The sequence below is a fragment of the Pteropus alecto genome, unplaced genomic scaffold, assembly GCF_000325575.1.
Source record: "Pteropus alecto unplaced genomic scaffold, ASM32557v1 scaffold60, whole genome shotgun sequence".
Lineage (NCBI taxonomy): Eukaryota > Metazoa > Chordata > Mammalia > Chiroptera > Pteropodidae > Pteropus > Pteropus alecto.
The window spans coordinates 812,617-832,138 of record NW_006430726.1 but is presented as its reverse complement, the minus strand read 5'-3'; the positions used below and the strand labels follow the sequence as shown (position 1 = coordinate 832,138).

The following is a 19,522-nucleotide window of genomic DNA, read 5'->3' as shown; positions in this document are numbered from 1 at the left end:
TATACTGTTTCTGATGGTATAGATTCTGAGGAAGAAAAACTAAGTTTTACTGAGTACCTACTGCATGTGCCAGATACTAACTAACTATCTATCTATCTATGTATATGTATATATTCCTTTTAACTTTTAAAAAACAATATTAGGAGAGAAAATCTATCCTTGTTTATAGAGAAAAAAGAAACAAAACTGAGGCTCGCAGAGATTAAACAACTTACCTAGCTTACAAAAGTGACAACTGGTACAGCCGAGATGTGCACGTGCGGTCGCTGAACCCCAAAGCTTCACCCTTTCTTTCCCATGGCTCACCTGATTGACAAGCACATCTCCCATTCTCTTGATGAGAAAGTTCTTTTCGCTTTTATCCACCATGGACTCCTTCTTCCGCTCCAGGATCCTCTGGAGGAACTGGCTGTGGATGCTGATTAGCTCGTCCAGACAGGGGAACAGCTTCTCCACCATCTGCTGCTCGAAGAGCAGGTCCGTCATCATCCCCCGGCTGTACACGTCGCTCATGATCTTGAGCGTGCGGATGTGGTGCAGCTCCGTCTGCATCAACTCTGAAAGAGGGATGCAGACAGGGATGCTCTGGGGCGAGGGTGCGCCTTCACAGGTCATGTGCTGCCATTAAGAGCCCAACTCAGCCTGAAGGCCACTGAGAACCCAATTCCCAATTTAAACTTGAAAACTGGCTCAACAGCTGTCTTTTCCCAAGTGTTTTCATCTTCTTCCTCCGTCCTTCGTGTGACTACAAGAGGCATACTTGATTCCACCACTCTTTGGTGGTTTCCAAACTGGTCTGCATTGAAATCAAAACCTTTCAAAATTTACCGTGTTCCTATTTCCTAGAAATGACTTGTGTTTAGTGTCTAGTTCCTATTGTAGTCACAACAGATCTCTTTTTAGGCCTGTTGCATAAATAAGCAGTCATAGTAAATAAGACGTTCAATAAATTAAAGAAAGCAATTTTAAAGAGGAAAGGACAGAAATAAGATGTCTCTATACCTTACAGTTTTAAAGAAAATCCGTGAGATGCTACACACCTGAAAATCGACTTTCCCAATAAGTCGCCCAAAAAAATAGCTGGGCAACGCGCACCACGCACTAGCAGAGCAAAGGGAACATCTCACCATAGATCACTTCCTGCCGCTTGACCACGTCTTTCTTCTGCTGTTTCAGAAACTTGCCGTCCACTATGCGACTCCAGGACTCCGCCTCTAGTTGTTTGGATTCAAGCTCGAAGTCTCCCAATAGTTGTCCTTCATTCATGTCTGTACCTACTCCTCAAAAGGTCAAAATTAGTATCAGGATCTGGGGTTTGTGACCTTTAAAAAGCCTGGGCTGGCCTTTGCTCGGGGTGATAACTTCCTAAGACACACACTCTCTGCATCAGTACAAGAGAGATCCACAGAGCCTTATTTCAGTATAAGAAAAGAACCAGTTCCTGTTTGGGAGAGGCATGCTCTTCATTCAAGGCTTTGGCTAAGGGTGATCAACATGGCATAAATCAAATGTGATAAAGGCATGATTCCCACGTGAAGCAGGAACTGGAAGAGATCTGCTAACTTTACCTGTTTAAGAGAGCAGGCTTATAACTGCACCGAGAGAGCTAGACCTGAACGCGTAAGAAAGTCTAGGGGGAGAAAAAGCATTTGTAACGAGTATGACCACGTTAAAATCAATGGCGTCTTCAAGGGACAACCATCTAACAACTGGGTAAGTTTGATTACCAACTTATTACAGAGCATTTGATGCTTTACAGACCATTTAGGAAACCTTCACAGGAGTGTGGAAGACGAAAGCACTAATAATGCTTGTATTCTAGGTAATGACACAGTCTATAGAAAATAACTTCCTCTTACCCTCATCAGTAAGTGATTCCGTTGACTCATTGACCTTGACAATTTTATTTAGTGAATCTGTTGAATGAGACAGGAATTTCCAGGTGTTTGATATGTTCTCATCATTGCCAACTCTGGGGACAAAAAGCAGTACATACTGTCAAATACATTCTGATAAGCCATGGTTTGCTTTTCTTAGGAATACCTGATAAACTCTACCACGACAGCTGGCTGAGTGTGCTGCAGTGATCTCAGACAAATTACTTATGTTAGGGTCCCAGCAACATGCAACAAGAAGTAGTAACGAAGGCTGAAGGTATTTAACATCATTGCAAACTTGAACTTTCTGAGCCTTTTTCTTTTTTTTTTTTGACAGGCAGCAAGGAGAACGCCCTTCCCTCAAAATGTATAATCCTATAAGAAACCACAATATTGCCCATTCCTTAAATAACTACAGATAAAGCACTTAAACTGTATTCGTTTGCTTTCTGGATCCCGACTCGCTGACTAGCACAGCAGGCATGCAGTACATGTTTGTGGTATGACACAAAAGCAAGCCAGAGGCATTTAAAACTTTAAATTTTATTTAAAAGTCAATTTTTAAAAGTCATGATATTAATAAATTTCAATAACACAACTTTGAAAAGAAGGCCTTTGGATAATGGCAAAGAAAGACAAAACAAAACAAAAATACCTGAACCTTTTTTTTTTGAGGACATTAGCACAGAGGTTAGAAAACACAAAAGATTTGCATCTTTTAGGTAAGAATTTTCCTTTAGCCTAGGTTAAGAGAGATGTTTTGAGCCCTCCATTTCAGATGACTTCTTTACTTGATGGGAAGGCAGGCGTCTTACCCCAAACAGGCAGCAACATCATAATTGGCCCTGTGCTAATCATGTGACAACTGAAGCCTCAATAGTCAGGGGCCATAGCAACTTTGTAGGGACCACAAAAGGAACCCAGTGCAAATGATGGGAACCAAACAGTAATAACTGGCCCATTATTCCCTCTCATGAAACTGACTTAAGAGTCAAGAGGCAAAGATGGAAAACAGTTTTTAAAAGAAACAGAAAGACCAGGTTCATCTGACATAAAGAAAACTGTGACATCTGAAAATACAATTGGTTGCAACTAAAAATTCTGAGATAAATCATCTTTTTTCCGACCTCCACTCCTTATTTTTATCGAAACTCAGGGTCTTTGAAAGTGGGGCTGAGTCACGACTAAAGCGTAGGACAGTCTGGCCAGTACATGGTGTTTAAAGGGGACCCTTGTTACAAAATGGCGGCCATGAATGTGCAACGAGGTGCACACCTCCCCCCACGCCCACACCGCTCAGTGGAGCACCAACCCGTATCTTATACATGTCTCCACTTACCCAGCAATGTTCTGTATAGAGACACTTTTGGAGAGCGACACACTCTGCTGGGACCGTCTGTTTGCAAAGATGGGGGCGGTAACGGTTTCGTCGGCCAGGAGGACTGCGGATCGCGGGCGCTCCTTGGGCTGGGAGGCTGTGAAGGAAGAGAGGGCACCGGCTAGAGCACCACGGATCCGCGCCCACCGGCCCTAACTCACCCGGCAAATCCACAGGGAAGCAAACTGCTTCAAAAGGGATCTACCCTGGGAGCAAAAAGGGTCCAAAAACTCTATGGAGAACAATTTGGCAATAGTTATTGAAACTGTAAATGCCTGTACCCTTTGATCCAGTAATTTCATTTCAAGGTATGTTTACTTCATAAAATAGCTTTGTATCTGCTTGAAATGACACACGTCCAAAGTTATTAAATGCAACATTGTCGATAAAAGCAAAATATAAGAAACAATACAAATGAGCACCCAAGGCAGACCAATAATAGAATACTCTGTAGCTTTAAAAAAATGGCGATCTACTGACACAGATCTCTAAGATAATATATTTGGGGGGGTGGGGGGAGTGGGGGGGAACAAGGTGTAGAATAAAGTGTACAACATACGATTTTTCATGTTTTAAAAAAAGAAAAAATTAATAATCTAAATTGGTATTTGTTTTATTTTTAATAAGGAAACTTGAAGAAAATAAATATAAAATAAAAAGAGTGATTACCTGTGGGGTGGGAAGGCAATGAGTCAATAAGAATAAAGAATCTCGTGGAAGTATCGTATATGTAAAAGTTTAAACTAATTCAAAATAAGATAACGTTGAAAGAACTGTATGGATAAAAGGGATCTCGGAGATCCCCGAGGCCCGCTTTCTTGGGGAGCACCGACCAGCAAATATCCGAGGGGCCTGTGAGATAGGCAGAGCCCGACCCTGCCGTCCTGTCGGGGTGGGGCCTGAGGGTTTACACACCTCGCCACGCAACTAACTTCTCTGCACACTGCTTGAGAACACAGATTTGGACCAATTCCTCTAACTTACAGATGAGGAAAGCGCAAGGCTTGTTCACGCCACACACAGCTCGTTCGTTCTCACACTGTATTTCTCCTGAACACGACCACAGAGGAACTGGAGTTCCAACGTTATGCTAAAATGGCCGCACTGGCATTTGGGTAGAAAATTATTTTTCCCTGGTAACTAAGATGCTGACCCAGACATGAACTGCATTATCGGTCCATCCCCAGGGGTGTCGGGTCAGGAGCTGAAGGAAGTAAGACTGGGGCAGCTGTTATGACTTCATAGTATTTCAGGATGTTCTTGACTTGATAACAATTCATAAAACCATTAGTTTCCAAGTCAAATCCTAAATTGTAGAGGTGATCGGGTAGCATACAGAAACATGCTACGCCATAGCACGCCCAGGCCCTTCCTGCGGGAAGCGCCAGAGGAGGACGAGATGCGGGCGCCATCCCAACAGAGACTGAGGGCTACCGATGGAAACGGGGAAGGGCCCGAGTGTTGGGGAGCCGGACGTATCCTCAGGATCTTAGAAGTGAGCGGATCGAACCCGATGGAGGAAGAAACACTGGTCCCTGAAGAATGCTAAGGACGTGGCGAGGTCAGAAGGAAAAGAGGACGTTCTGATGAGAACCGCATGAACGGAGGCAGGAATAATCATACAGTGCGAGGTAAAAGGCGGGAAGCAGAAGAGGACATGACTGGATGTGCCCGAGGGGTCGGTAGGCTGAAGCAGAGTGAAGTCATGTCACGTAGAGCATCAAAGGTGATGAAGAATGACTTGGACCACCCCGGCTCAGCGTTCCCTTGTTGGAAACCAATCCACATCCACTCCGGGAAGTGACTTCCTATTCCTGAGCCTCACTTTCCTTCCTCGTGATGACGGTGTTAGCAGGAGCAGCAAAAGCTAACACTGAGGGGGCCAGCCACTGAGTACTTCCTAGCTGTGATGTCCCTTAGAGCGCCACCTGCTCATACCATTTCCCCCTCTCACAGACGGGGAAGATGAGGGCGATGTAGTGAATGTCCAAGGTTACAGGGCTATCAAGGGCGGTGCTGGGACTGAAACCCATACAACCTGAGCCCACAGTCTGGACTCTGAACCACTTCACTGTCTCAGCGGCATAAAACAGGAATAAGAATATCTGTCTGTGGGGGTCAGAGAGAATACACACAAAGAACCTGGCATGTCACGAGTATTTAAAAAATGTGCTATTTTATCTAATGTGAAAGAACAGAGGTTTCTGAAACAAGGGATTCTGTCACAGAAAAAGAGCTTAAGGAAGATCAGATTTGCCAAGGGTGCTGGAATGGGCTGGGTCACTGACTACAGTGCTGGTCGGTCTGCCGGAACTTCCTCTCTAGTCACCTCCACGCAAACACTGATCGAACTGGAGTTAGGGCGCTGAAAGGGAATCCCCGCTCTCCGCTGCGGGACAGACTGGTGCGGCCATCTGGGAGCTGCCCAGAATTACTCAGAGCAAGTGGGTGCAGGCAGACCGTGGGGACACGGGATGCGGTGCCAGACCGCCGCCACACAGCAAGATGTCACTCTTCTGTCGGGGGAGGGTCTTGCCTTCCATTTGTACAAACGCACCATCTGTGAAGCGCCATGAAACCAGGTGCGCCGTGCAGAGTGGTGGCTCTCGAACAGATCGCTACACTCTGCCTCTGGAATCTGACTCAGGAGGTCTGGATAGGGCCCAAGAACTCACCCTTCTCATTAATCCAGGTTCTACACCTGAAAAACACTGCCTGAGGGTTTAAGTCTCATACAGGTTCCCATGCGGCCAATTACGATATTCATAACTGCATTAATTATGGCAGTAGTCAGCAACAACTTAGTCTCTGGGGAACCGGTCGTTACAACGTGCTGTATGTCTATGAAAGGATACCGCGCAGTGTCTGAAACAAGAGCTTCCGATTATAACATGCAGAGATCTCAGAGTGATATTGAGTGGGGAAAAAAAGAATGGATAAGCGGAAGTCCTATCATCTCAAATTCAACACACAAAACAGGAAGAGATTTTCAGAGATATAAATAAGTCTACAGATATCACAGATTAGAAAGATATACATTATATATACTACAGCGGATGCTAAGCAAAGGAAAAGAATGACATAGGGACTGGAGAATGAAAGGAAAAATCATTAAGTAAACCTGAGTGGAGCCTTGCAGACTGGTGAAGATCGTCTGATGAGAACCGGAGAGGGTGATTTACTGAATTCTGTGGATAATTTGAAGTTCTTGGGGGAAAAAAAAAATTTGCAGAGCTTCACAGTTTATAATGAAGTTTAATAAGCAAGATCTCATTTGATTTACACAACTGTGAAGCACTAAAAGAGAGTATAATTGTTGGCTCACTGAAGAGGAATTTCAAGATGCACAGCAGGCATTTGCCGAAACACACAGGGCGAAGGTGCTGCCTTCTAAGTTGATACACGCACTAACTAGAAACCTTCCATCAAAGTTTGATGCTATAATGTTAAGCTTTTGGTCAATGAATTTGCCATCTTCTCTAACTTACCATAAAATAAGTATTCTTGATGTGATTAATAACAAATGAGTATGACAAAAGTGTGTTTAAGTCCTGAACTAGGGGGTCAAAAGGAATTATAAGAGGGGGTGCTGAGTTACTTACCACTCTTGTTTCTCATAATGACTGTGGGCAGGGATGACGTATCATGGGCCTGAAGGCTCCCTTTGGGCTGCTGAAAGAACACACACACACACACATACATGAAGACCGCATTTACGATGTATCTTCCATCCTGTTTCAAGAAGCCTAGAGTCGATGCAGAGCTGGGCGCACTCCTACTTCCTGCTATGCTCCTTGCCAACGGTCCTCAGCATCTTATGCGTCGGCTACAGTCACCCCCACTGGCTTTTCTCAGAACCTGTCAGGCACTCTGCTTCCACAAATGCTGTCTCTTCTGCCTGGAATCATGTTCTCGCCTTCGCAGGCATGGCATTCATCTAGTTCATGACCATCTGACTATAACCTTCTTGGTAAAGCCATCTGTTAGCTTCTTCCTCTTCTCTTCACGCAAGGCAGTGACTGGCAGCCCCTTAGAATCCGGGGCATACCCCACAGAGTTCTTTCCTCACATGGTCACTGTCTGCTTGTCCACCTTCCCCACCGGCATGCTAGTCCCTTAATGCCTGCATCTGTACCTTTCTCATTTCTGTTTCTCCAGTGACTAGCACGTATAAGGTGCTAAATAATTCTTAGGTAAAGTGCTATTTTTAGATAAGACTTTCGTTGTGGCATTTAACAGAAACACTTTGTGGCATTTAACAGAAACATTTTGTGTGAGAAATTACAGACTGAAGCAGTCTGTAGTCCGAGATAACTCATTAGCGAAAACAGGTCACTTCCAATATAAAATGGAATTCCCCCTTTTAGGTTATATTCTCTTATAGGGGAGATGCTATATCTCATTACCTTTCTATCAAACCTAATAGAGTTTCAATACCTGTAAGTCTTTTCACAGATCACAAACTAACCCTACAGGGTCGGGCAGGTCACAAATGACAGAAGCCAAGGTGTGGGGTGGGGGCAGGGGCAGTGGCGATCTGGAACTTGCACATCCCACCTACTGGAGCAGGGGCCCACCACTTGGCTCCAGGTGCTGATCACTTGCCATCCACCTCTCAGATATTTAGGACCTGTAAGCCACGTGCCATTCTAGGTGCTTAGGACCCATCTCTAGATCAAACATTGCTGACTTCAGATTGCCTGGCAAGTCTGTGCTTACACTCTAGTGGGGGGAGAAGGTATAGACCATAAAAAAATAAATGAAACAAATACGGACTGTTTAAAATATAGACTCCAAGTAGGTGCTAAGTGTTATGGGGAAAAAGGAGAACTGGGAATGCTGGGAAAGGGGAAATACCGGGGCTGTGAGATCTTAAAATTTGTCAGGAGAAATTACAAATCCAAACTGATAACACGATTTTTAAAAAATTGCATTAACTCAGAACAAAACAAAACAAATTTCAGGGGTCAAACAAAATTCATCACCAGAGTACAGCTATTCACTATCTCCATACCAGTCAGTGCTTCTTAAAGTGTGGTCCTTGGACCACTATCATCATCATCGTCGTCGTCGTCATCTGGGAACTTATTAGAAATGCAAATTCCTGGGCCCCACTCCAGAATCTAGGTATGGGGTACATTGAGTCGTCTTTTAACAAGCCCTGGAGGTGATTCTGATGCGCACTCAAGCTTGGGGCCACTGCACTAGATAAATGTATGTGGTGACTTAGGAAGCATACAATACACTGAGCATCTGTGTAAATAGATTAGCCGAAAAGTATTCTTCTGACAAAGAACAAAAAGACACTTTTGAGTGACCACAACACATAGGCACCCTAAAAGGGATGGCCGCAAACCCATGCTCTTTTAAGGGCCACCTGATAAGAGCAGGTTCCACCATACGACTGGCACTTGCTATTCTTGCATCATCTCACCAGAGACATGTGTATGTACCCTGTGAGAAAAGTGCTCCAGACGAGCTGCGGGTAACCCTAACGCACCCCAGGCCACCAGCACGCCAAAGCCCCTACTTGTTCACCTGCTGCGCTCACGGTCTCACGTGAGGAAGCCAGCCTGTGAGCAGCAGAGCAGGTAAGCACACATGGTTAAGAAGGAAAATGCTTTAACAGTGCTACAACGATATTAAAATCAGAGAAATGTATACTTAACATGGAAAAGTTCTAAAAACATTTTCTGAAAGGTACAAATTCCTGAGTGTGTTAAGAAGACAACTGATCCCTTCAGAGACAAGTTATTTTTTTGGTAATTCTGGTCTCAAAGTTGGTGCCAAGTGATTAAAATAAACAAAAACCACACCCTCAGCTCTCCCAAGTCGGGATTTTACTGGGCTAGCCAGAAACGTCTTACCTTCATTTTGACCTTTGCGCAGGAGGCCAGACTTTCTCTACAGCCTTTGTGGACAAAAGCACTGCAATCTGAAAAGGAACAAACAAAAAAAGAAACCCAAGGTGCCATTAACAAAACAAGCAGATCCTAGATCCCGACTTCCTGCTGCCACAGCAGCCTGTGGGGTTCCCAGTGAAGTCACCCCAAGTGTCTTGACAGTGACTCTAACTGAAGCTGAAGTTAGAATGCAGTCGCCCCTCTTCTAGGAAGGTGGCATGTACGGTCACTTGGAGGAGGAGAAACCTGACTAGACGTGATTTCTGATAAACAAAACCAAAAGTCTGGAACTTTTCAGGCAGGAAGCTGAGAGACTATCAAAACTAAAACTAAAAGTATGTGCTGTCGATACGCAAATCTAAATCACAAGTAAGTACATAAAGCCCCTTCATGGGGCTGTGAAACTTGTATGACTGTCACACATAGACTGAAGCTGAAAATCTACCTGTTTATGTCCTTTTACTTGAGGTCTTATCTATGAGCTTTTCGCAACCCGCCCCAGGACAAGAGCCAAGAAGAAAGGCCATGAGAACTACCCCAGGCACCTCTGGGAGCTCTGACTCAGGGGAGTGGGAGGCTTTGCTGAACGAGGAAGCAGAGACCACGATTCACCAAGGACACAATTTTACCTCAACTTCTGTCCCTCACTCCCTTGCCACCAGGGCCACTGATGTAGAAACTCTGCCCTCTGTACCTGAGAAGGTCATCATCGGCTCTCACTGCTGCTATGAAGTCATAAAACAGAACTGTGCAAGGAGGCCAGAGGTGAAATAGAAACAAAACATCTGTCTGTGGGGACATCCAATGACAACTGCCTCTCCAGGGAAACGCTCCCTAAGAAAATTAACCAGATGCCATTTAGGCAACACTTGACACAGATTCTGGAAGCACCATAGCTCTTGCCTATGTCAACTCGCTGACTATGGGCCAAGATGCTCTCTTAGCTCACACATGACGATGGGGGTGGTAGGGGTGAATGAAGAGGGATGATGGGGACAAGGGGGTCCTAGAATGGAGACTGCCAGAATCCCAGACCCCAAAGACCTCCCCCATTCCTTTCTCAGCAGTTGCTCCTGCAATGCCTGCTTGGTCCACAGGTCTCTTACCTACCACCACCAATCACATTATTGTGAGGATCTATGGTTTTCTCCTCCACTGAGTGCTCCTCTGGGCAGCGACCCTTCATCCACTGCTGAATCTTCTAGCACAGCACCTGGCTCACAGCACCTAGTCAAATGTCTATTTTAGACTGATGTCTTTTATCCAAAAGCCAAGTGCCCTGACACAACCTTGATTACAGTATGCAAAATGTCAACAACTTACCAACACTAAGTGGAGTCCAAGAAGAGCAGCTACCAAACAAAATCAGACTTGGGCTCTGACTCTGCTAATTAGCTCGTGTGACCCTACGCCAAGTACCTTCTCTACAAGGCCCCAGTTTCCTCATCTATAAAATGAAAGGAAGGACCACATTCTCCCCCAAGTTCCTTCTGTCTGTGATTCTCTAAGACTCTACACGTCATCTCTTGAAGAAAGAGCTCTTACATTCCAGTTAGAAAACTGCATTTTCTCCTTTGTTTTAAAGAAAACCGACACTACTTTAGGCATCTATGTACAGCACAGGAGGCGGCGGGTTTGCTTGGGAACGTGCCACAAATGCCAACCTACAAAAATGACCAGCCAGCGGACCGTGGACTGAGCTTGTGGCTGAGCTGCATTCTGCTTCTTTCTTCCCAGTGGGCTCCGTCACTCTACCGAGAATTAAGCGATGCCAGTTTTTGAGGGAGTCTTGCTATCGTTTTAAACTGACTTCAGCAATATTCAAGTTCTCAGGCCAGTTTTTGCAATTTCAAAGAGAAGCCAAAGGATGAGTCGCACGAGCAGAAATAATATTTAAAATGTGCTTCTACACAACTTTTCACACAAATTCACTTTTTTTTTTGCTGAGACACTTCCCCAATCTGCAAGCCAGCCGGAATTTTAATATGCTCTGTGACACGGTCCCAAGTCTCAGTGATAAACAATGCACACGGACATCTGCCTAACATACTTAAGCACCTACTTGAAACCACTCAACTTGTTGCCACGCTGTCCTGGACTCAGCTCACAGCGGCAGTTTTCATGGTAAGCGTGGGTGGTTCAGAAACTTCGGCCCGACCGACATCGGCCACAGTCATGAGGTATAAAACCTTATTCTGTTTTGCAAAACAATTACCAAAAACACAAGAATCGAACACAATTCTAATATATTTTCAAGCTCTCTGCCACAAACCATACCATGTTAGGGAGAAAGCAAAGAACTGTTTGGCCTTTTTGTTTTGTTTTGTTTTGTTTTGAAGATTTCCTAATAGCTGACAGCAATATGCCTTCATTTTTCAAAGTTCTTGAAAAAGATCTTGGCATGGTGATTTATGAGAACAGAAATGTCCTAATTGGAGTCCCCTGAACTGAAAAGCGTTACAACTCAAACTTCGACTTCTTTTCTCGCTACGAAGAGGTATCAAACAAAACAAAAAAATAGGAAGGAAAACCCACAGGACTGGGAACTGTCATCCATCTGTTGCTGCATCTTTTTCTCCTCTAACCTCTCCTATCAACTAACTCAAGTCTTTGGTGAACTGTTATACACTATACGTTCTTTCTTTTTCAGCAGAAAAAATAATTCACTAGCAAGGCTGGCTTAAGAAAATCAGCTTTACAGAATGACAAGGCGAGTGGCCAGGCCAAAATGAAATGAAATGAGAGAATGGCATGAATATTCAAGGGCTGCTTCTAAAGCAAGGGCTGTCCTCGGAGTTTTCTACGGGTCAGAAGTAAAGGACCTTCTGATACTTGAGTTCACTAATCGCCCTTAGGATACGTGCTGAAAAATTCTTACTAGAGACAGACCTGAGCAGCAAAATCAGCCTGGAGAAAATCCTCTGATCCTTCTTAAGGAAACAGGTTGAGGGGTCATCTTATTTAAAGCTAGAAAGGTGTAACTTCTTCCTATCATTTCAACCCTAACCAAGCAAACTAAAACAGAACAAACAACAAAAACCATTTAAATATGAGCAATTTAGAAACACAAGCTCCAAAATTCTTTCTGCGACTTGGAGTTAAACATCTTTGGGGAGTGTGAGATGCTGCCTGGTCTGTACCGATAAAGCTTAGGCACAAAGGCACGTAAGATGTTCTTGGTGGCTGGTGTAATAACCACAGTGCTAATGTACAGAACCAGAGGAAAGCCACAAAAAAGAGCCAAATCATCTTAGCTGAAGTGCTCGTATAACAGTAGTTTTCATAAGAACACTGGTAAACAAAAATGAAACAAAATGAAAATGCCCTGCTTCAATACGCATTGACTTTATTGATTAGGCTCTTCTTTCGCCTTCCTTTTCCCTAAAAAACAAGTTTCTTTTCTTTAATCAATGATAAGTTTTTAACCATCTCATATAGGTAGGTCACTCTAAATGCCTACCTAAAAAGATGCATTTCCGAATAAAACTCAAAATCCAACCATCACAAACATTCCAAACTCTTATGTTTCCTACTTAGATTGTAGCTGGTCTACTTGTTTACTTTTTTTTAATCGAGAGAAACAACCTACCACAAAAGTACTCAGAAGCTGCTAACACAACAGAAAACAAATCAACAATCATCTCAATATCATTTTACATCTGTTTAAAGCAAACAAAAGAGAACCACTTGCCAGATGCAAAAACCCAAACATCAGAGATTCCTTACTCTTCTGAAAGACTCGCCAGGCCTTCCAAAGACCACACTGTTTGTGGTAGCTGGAAAGAACAGCTGATTACTCCAGGGACATTTTACTTAACTGAAGAAGGAAGAACTGAGAAGACACTCCTTTCCTTTCCCCATTAAAAGTGACCTGATCCTAAAACAAGTGTGGAATTTTAGCTGAGGGAAAAAAAAAAAAAAAAGAAAGAAAAAAGCCAGGTCTCTTCTAAATTACTTTGAAGTTGTCTTGACCAGGGCTTCAGTCTTTGCTTTCACTGTTCTTCCCCACACCTACTCCCCAGGAGCAGGCGGCAAAGGAGGTGTAGGGAGGCTCTGTTCCTCGTGTCTGTGACCATGACCGTTTCCACCTAAGTCCACATAAGGGACTCAGCTTTCACCCACAATTATGATTCCAGTGGAGTCAAGAGATGCTGATTTGCTTAAAATATTCTGTCCTGTTGAATCTCTTAGTATTTGCATGAAGAAAGATATATTAAAGTGATTAATGACATTTAAAGACAGGTGCCAATGAGTATCAGCCATCATAATACATCATCGTGACTATGCAGCTGATCTTTCTAAACCAGGAGTGAAAACTGAGCAGCAGCTTGGAGTATTGAGGCCCAGGGGTCAACACACAGAGTTACGTCACAAGGATTGCCTGGCGGGGTGGATGACTAACTGGAGAGATGCTACATTTCCTGAGGCTCCTGGGAAGATCCTGAACATGGGAAGGGATGGAGGGAAGAAAGAGTCCAAGTCCTCAAATTACTCAAATTTTCCACTTCCTGCCAAGATAACAGATGGTGCTTCACACACACAGATACTCATTGCAGACTATGTTCATCAGGAAGCTGGAGAGAACCAGCCAATAGGTTTATTAATTCTGCTCTTTGGGAAGGTAACTACACACAGTTCCTTTTCTTTCAGACTTTAATTTTTTTCCTCTTCTTTTTGTAAGTGGCAGGCTGCACGCTGTCATACACAAACCTTAACGCCACCACTAAATGTTGAGCCTATTTCGACACTACCTCTAGAGTGAGTGCAAAGCTACAGTTCAGGCGGGGAGCGCCTCGGTGTCTGAGGCTGGGTGGTATGCAAATTTAAAAATGTATTTTTGAACCACAGGTGTATACTGGGTAACAATTAGGCCCTGTTGAAATGTTCCTTTTTGTTGTCTGATTCTTTTAGTTTAAACTTCTAAACCATTACGTCTTTTTCCTTGTTTCTGCTGAACAGGTAAAACTAAGACAACTTGTGACATTTGAGGGAGATCAAGCAATTACAATAAATCAAAGAACTGCTGGCATAGGACTAGTTACAACAGTCCCTGCCCCAGACCGACTCTTCAAACGGAAAAGACTCTAGTGATGACACATGCACTCCGTGAAGCAATGTGCTTCCAAAAGAAACAAACTCCTTGGGTGACTTAATTCACATACTCCCTTAGCATCTACTTTATTGCTGATATATAATACAGAACATCTTCATTCACAGATAAATTGGTGCAAATATTAGTATTTAAAAAAAAGCTTGCCTTCCAATCACATTATATTTTTCAGTTAATTAGAGATGGAAGGAAAAAATACAAAAAGGGAAGCTGATAAGCTAAATTTGATATGTTGATGTTAAAATCTGGTTGCACTTTTGAGAATATGTGTTTTTTAGGCAGGTTTAAAATTAGTTGAAAACATATGTAAATTCAAAAATCTGTGGAACTTCCAAAACACTAGTTGCACAGAAAACATTCTGAAAACCACTACCCCAACTATTTGACGATTTAATTACTACACACGGACATGTGGCTGAGATCTTAAGTCTACGAGTTTCAAACCTTCTACATTCCATGGCCCCTAATCAGTACCAGCCCCGACACAAGTGATTCCCCACTGAGTGCTCTGGGGTCCTTGGGCCACAGAAGTTTCCAAGAGGTATCCCAGACTCTCTCTCAAGGGGAAGTCTAGCACCCGCTCTACTGATAGCATGAGCGGGTCCATAGTCCTTGGTGCCCTGGCTATGCTTCATCATGCAGGGAGTCCAGGGAGAGAGAGCTTCTCTTTATGTTCAACAGGAAGAGGTATCAAGACAAAACTGGGTGTAGGACACCTGTGGTTAAGAGATGTATTCTACCGAGAATTAAGCATATTTTTGCAATCTGACAAATCAATCCCATGCCAGTTGCAGATTTAATTCTGAGTCATGACAGTCCAAAGTAGACTAACACTTAATGTAATCGAGGAGGGTAAAATTCAACCGGTTTAACCTAGAAATAATACGTATGAAAAAACCAATGGCCGTCCAAGACAAAACACACAGACGTAAGTCAGACAACTTTTTCCAACCTGAATTTAGATTGAAAATTTGTCTGGAGCTAATCCTGCAAAGTGGCATCCATTCGTGATGACCGTAAACCACAACCTGGCTTGTTCTGCACTAAAACGGTAGAGTTCAGTGGCGGTGGCCACCAAGTCTAAGATATCTGCTATCTGGCTCTTGACACAAACAGTTCCCTGACCCGTGTCTCCAAGTAGTATCTTATCAAAACCAGGAAGCGTGCTCAGTTAACAGACTTGTTTTAAAGTGGTTTTAAGCAGGTGAGCAATAGGTCAATATGGAACATCTCTGCACACAAACATACTCTCCCTCAGCGGTCTCCACGACCTGATGCTGGTAGATGGCCCAAGCGTATGATATCAAAGTACCAGAAAAAAAAGCAAGCACATGTGACCTGACAAGGGACTGCTGGGTAGCTTTAGGGTTTAAGGCTATGAGACTGCTTTGATGTTGACACAGTTATGGAACAGGCAGTGGCTTAGGGCAACAGAACAGAATGTCTGAAATTAGGGCTCTCTGAAAAAACATACAGGCTGTATGTTCTATATCTAGAATTTATTTCTTCACTGTTTAAAGAAAAATATAAAAAATTAAGAGATACAAGGGGCGGGATGAACAGGAAAAGAGGAACGAGCTTTCCTGAGCCAAGAGAGTCCCCACCTTACAGGAAGAAGCGTGTCTCTTACTTGCACAAGTGTAGGCCTCTTTGCTGGTGAAAGGCTTCATACACTGGCTGCAGCTGATCGGACCCACCATAGGAATGGAACTGAAAGAGTGACCATTGAGAACCTTCTTGTCCTTCTCCTTCTCCTTGGACTCTTTCTCCTTTTCCTTAATTTTCTCTTTCTCTTTTTCTTTTTCCTGCCAAAGAAAAGTATCAACAGTTAATTGAACACTAGAAGGCCTTCCCTTCACCTGGACAACCCAGATGGCACGTGGTCAACAGTGAGCGGTTGGCGAATGCTTATAGACAAGAGTGGGAACACTGTCCCAGACAATTCTTATTAACTTGTGAGCATTCAAAGCTACATCAGAAAAACCACAGGAAGACTGGTCAGGCTAAACAATTCTGTCAGTGGCTGATTCAGGGGTTATTTATACCGACAGACACAATGCCTAAGGACCAACCGTGGACAGAGGCTTCTAGTGTCTGGGGTGGCCAAGAATCCTGCTCAGTAAGCCGAAGCACAGCCATGAGTTTAGGGCCGGCTGCAGGCAAGGGGCATTAGAAAGGACGGCAGCAATGCTGGGATCAGTCGGAGGGAGAGGAAAGATGACCGGACAGCACCAAAAACTACTGAGGTTCCTCTCTGACCTTCTTCTCCACACCAGTCACTCGTTGTGAGTGAGGGCATGTCTCTGATGTCTTCTCCCTTACTCTAGCCAGAACCGTAAATACTCCCCACATATACATGTTCAGTTTTTACTAATTAGAATTTCAAAGTTCATAAATGTCGATTTTGCCTAATTTTCAAATTGAAGGGAAGAAGCGTTTAAACTTTGAAAACTAATAGTGATGCTTGTTAGATCCTTAATAAAATATCTAAAGCAGCCAGGCACATTTCAGGGACACAGGACTGGTAGGAGGCTAGGACCTGGGGTGTAACTGTGCTCTCTGCAAAAGGTCCTTTGGAAGCACTGTCATTCAGAGCACTCGGCTGGTTCATCAATATCAACTGAAAAATGTCCTTTCAAACCACCTGGACCAAGAACTACAATTCAGAGGCAGGAAGAATGCATTTACTAGTTGTCATAATCTAGAACGGTGGGGTGCCCATTCCCGGGGAATATAATATTACTGTTGCAATCTAAAAAAATTCCTGGAAAGTGGGTCCCTTTGTCAGTGATTATGACTACTGAACACCATACATTCTGAACCAATGCCTTTTACATACATTATTTCATCTGATTCAACAGCTCTGAAGTGGGAAAGGTGGGCATGACGCTTCCCATTTTACGACTGAGAAGATAAAAGACAATAAATAACAGTGAGGTTTTTGAACAGTTACTATGCACCACGTACTGTCATAAACAATTTACATGTATTTTTCCATAACAATCCAATGAAGTAAGTACTAGTTATCTCCATTTTGCAATCGAGGAGATGGAGGCTTAGAGCCTGTATTTGAGGCCACACGCCCAGCTGCAATCCAGATATGGCTTGCCTGGCTCTAAAGCTCAGTTCCATTCATGTCACTCCAGCCAAGCGCTGGAGAGGTTCACTGACTCACAAAAAGTCACACAGCAAATGATCAGCAGAACTCAGGTCTTCTGAATTCCTACTCAGAACCAAAGAATATAGTGCAATGGCGAATGCCTGCTAAGTCTATGATTCACGGAAAGTCTTTTTTACTAGAACACATATAATAAAAAGCTAAGAGCTGAGCTGCTACACTTTAGAACTGTAAAAAATAACAAGAGAAGAAGAGAGAAAAACAAACTAATGTATTTCACTTTACAAAACAGGAAACTGCTCTGAGTGAAAATTAGTAACTACTAAAGTTGTAAAACTAATAAAAACCAATAAAAAATATTGAGTTCTTCAAGTAATTTCTTTCTTTTAAGTAAATTTCACTGAAGGCTTTTCCATGCACAAAATTTTAAACTGAAAAGTATTTGACTTTTCGCTCAAGAAAGCTAAAGCACGCTCCAAGAGTAAAACAAAACTCTGGCAACTTATTCTCTCAAGCCTTACAATAATCTTCAAGTCTGATGAAAAAATATAATATCCCCATCCTTTGCAACAACCAAAAGTAGTCCTTCCACAGATAAAAACAAAGCAAAAACAATAAACTCCACTGTCACTTTCTGTGTTTATGAGAATTTCGTGCTTTAAAGAAGTCAGGCTCTTACCTCCCCATGATTTGGTCCTATGAATCTCACTGTTATGTGGGGCACTTCGTAACACCGACCCCATTTTATCGACATGATTCGACCCCCATGCCAGGAAATGTTCTCTCACAGAAGGAGGGGCTCATGCCGGCAAGGCAGAGCCCAGCAGCCTCGCGCTGCCACTAGAGAAACCGTAAGAGGAAGCCGAGACTGGTTGAGAAAGGGAAGAAGGGAGGGCTGAGGCTGCTTGTTTCCTTAACACGAGCTTAACTATTTGAATGGTGCCAGTAAAGCCAACTACAGTAGTTGCAAAGAAAACAGGAAATAAAACAAATTCTCCAAAATACAGTGCGCGTGCATGGTGCTTCAGTGGTGCTTCAGCTGTAACATGGGGACTGGGGCAAGGATCGAGGCTAGTTTTCAAACACTGGAAGTTAAGGAACACATCTTACCTGTTTAAAAACAGATTCGCTCTATAAAACGCGTTAAGTGTCTTAAGAAACTTTTCAGTGCAGTCGCTTGTGGTAAAGTGGTGATCGACTGTGTTTTCTGAAATTTGACTTTTCTATGCTTAGCAAATGCCAAAATGCCTTAACTGTGTGCCAGCGGAATAAAAGCTACCAGTATTTTAAGAGAAAGATACAGGTAACGACCACACTAGGATAAGGTAAAGCAAAATAATTTGTCACTATTCTAAATCTACTGTTTTAAACAAGCTATTAAAACCTGACAAATCAGAGACCAGTCTGGCCAACTGTGAAACATACTGCAATTAAAGGACTTCACAGATCTTTAAAGGAACGAGTGAGACAATTAGATTTAAAGCACTGTCTTAAGCCTTTGCAAACACTATCCTATACTCTAGTGGGCACTTCTGAAAGACTGAGGAGGGGTTCAGTCCTTTTTTACATAGACCACAGGCACCGGGAGCTGGAGCTAAATGTCCTGCTATAAAGTTATGGAGTACACATTAGCAGCAGTGCAGGAGTTCGATCCTTGCATCCAAAAGAGCCTGCTTCAAGTCCGAGTAAGAATTTGTCTAAAACATTTCTAATCACCTCCCAGCTATCTGCAAAGAGGAAGGAAAGCTTAGGGAAAAAAAAATCGGTGTGACAGGACGGTTTAAAGAGGGTTACTGCACTCCTATGAACGAGAACATTATGCACATTAGTGTTTAAACACCGTAGCAAGCAAACTTACTTAGCAGGAAGCAGTACTCTCTCTCAAAAGTATTAACAGACAAAAGCAGAAATTGCTCATCTTCCTGTTAGACTTCCTGTTTAGGCTCTCCCCGTTTCGGAAACGGATTCAATATATTTATCTAATAACGCATGCCAATTATTGATAATTCCTAAAGGAACATGCGGAGGATCAGTACTCAGTTTCTCGAATTATATATCCATCATGCGTATGTGGACGGACACACATACACACCCCCTAACCCACTTCACCCCACCCTACCCCCCAGTGCACAAACT

The 19,522-nt window shown here is 43.3% G+C and overlaps 1 protein-coding gene across 7 annotated transcripts in view; it reads right to left on the bottom strand.

The window, feature by feature from the left end:
* AKAP13 (A-kinase anchoring protein 13) overlaps window positions 1-19,522 on the bottom strand; it is a 234,334-nt gene that overhangs the window by 21,081 nt on the left and 193,731 nt on the right. For 5 of the 7 annotated variants that reach the window (XM_006905247.3, XM_015593782.2, XM_015593794.2 and 2 more), the window contains 7 exons: window positions 15,899-16,073; window positions 9,123-9,190; window positions 6,858-6,927; window positions 3,217-3,352; window positions 1,860-1,972; window positions 1,128-1,280; window positions 307-557 (listed from right to left, as the gene is read on the bottom strand). In XM_006905247.3, the coding sequence (XP_006905309.1) occupies window positions 307-557; window positions 1,128-1,280; window positions 1,860-1,972; window positions 3,217-3,352; window positions 6,858-6,927; window positions 9,123-9,190; window positions 15,899-16,073 (966 nt within the window). The remainder of the gene's footprint in view (window positions 1-306; window positions 558-1,127; window positions 1,281-1,859; window positions 1,973-3,216; window positions 3,353-6,857; window positions 6,928-9,122; window positions 9,191-15,898; window positions 16,074-19,522) is intronic. The other 2 variants (XM_015593780.2, XM_015593789.2) reach the window with 2 other exon arrangements.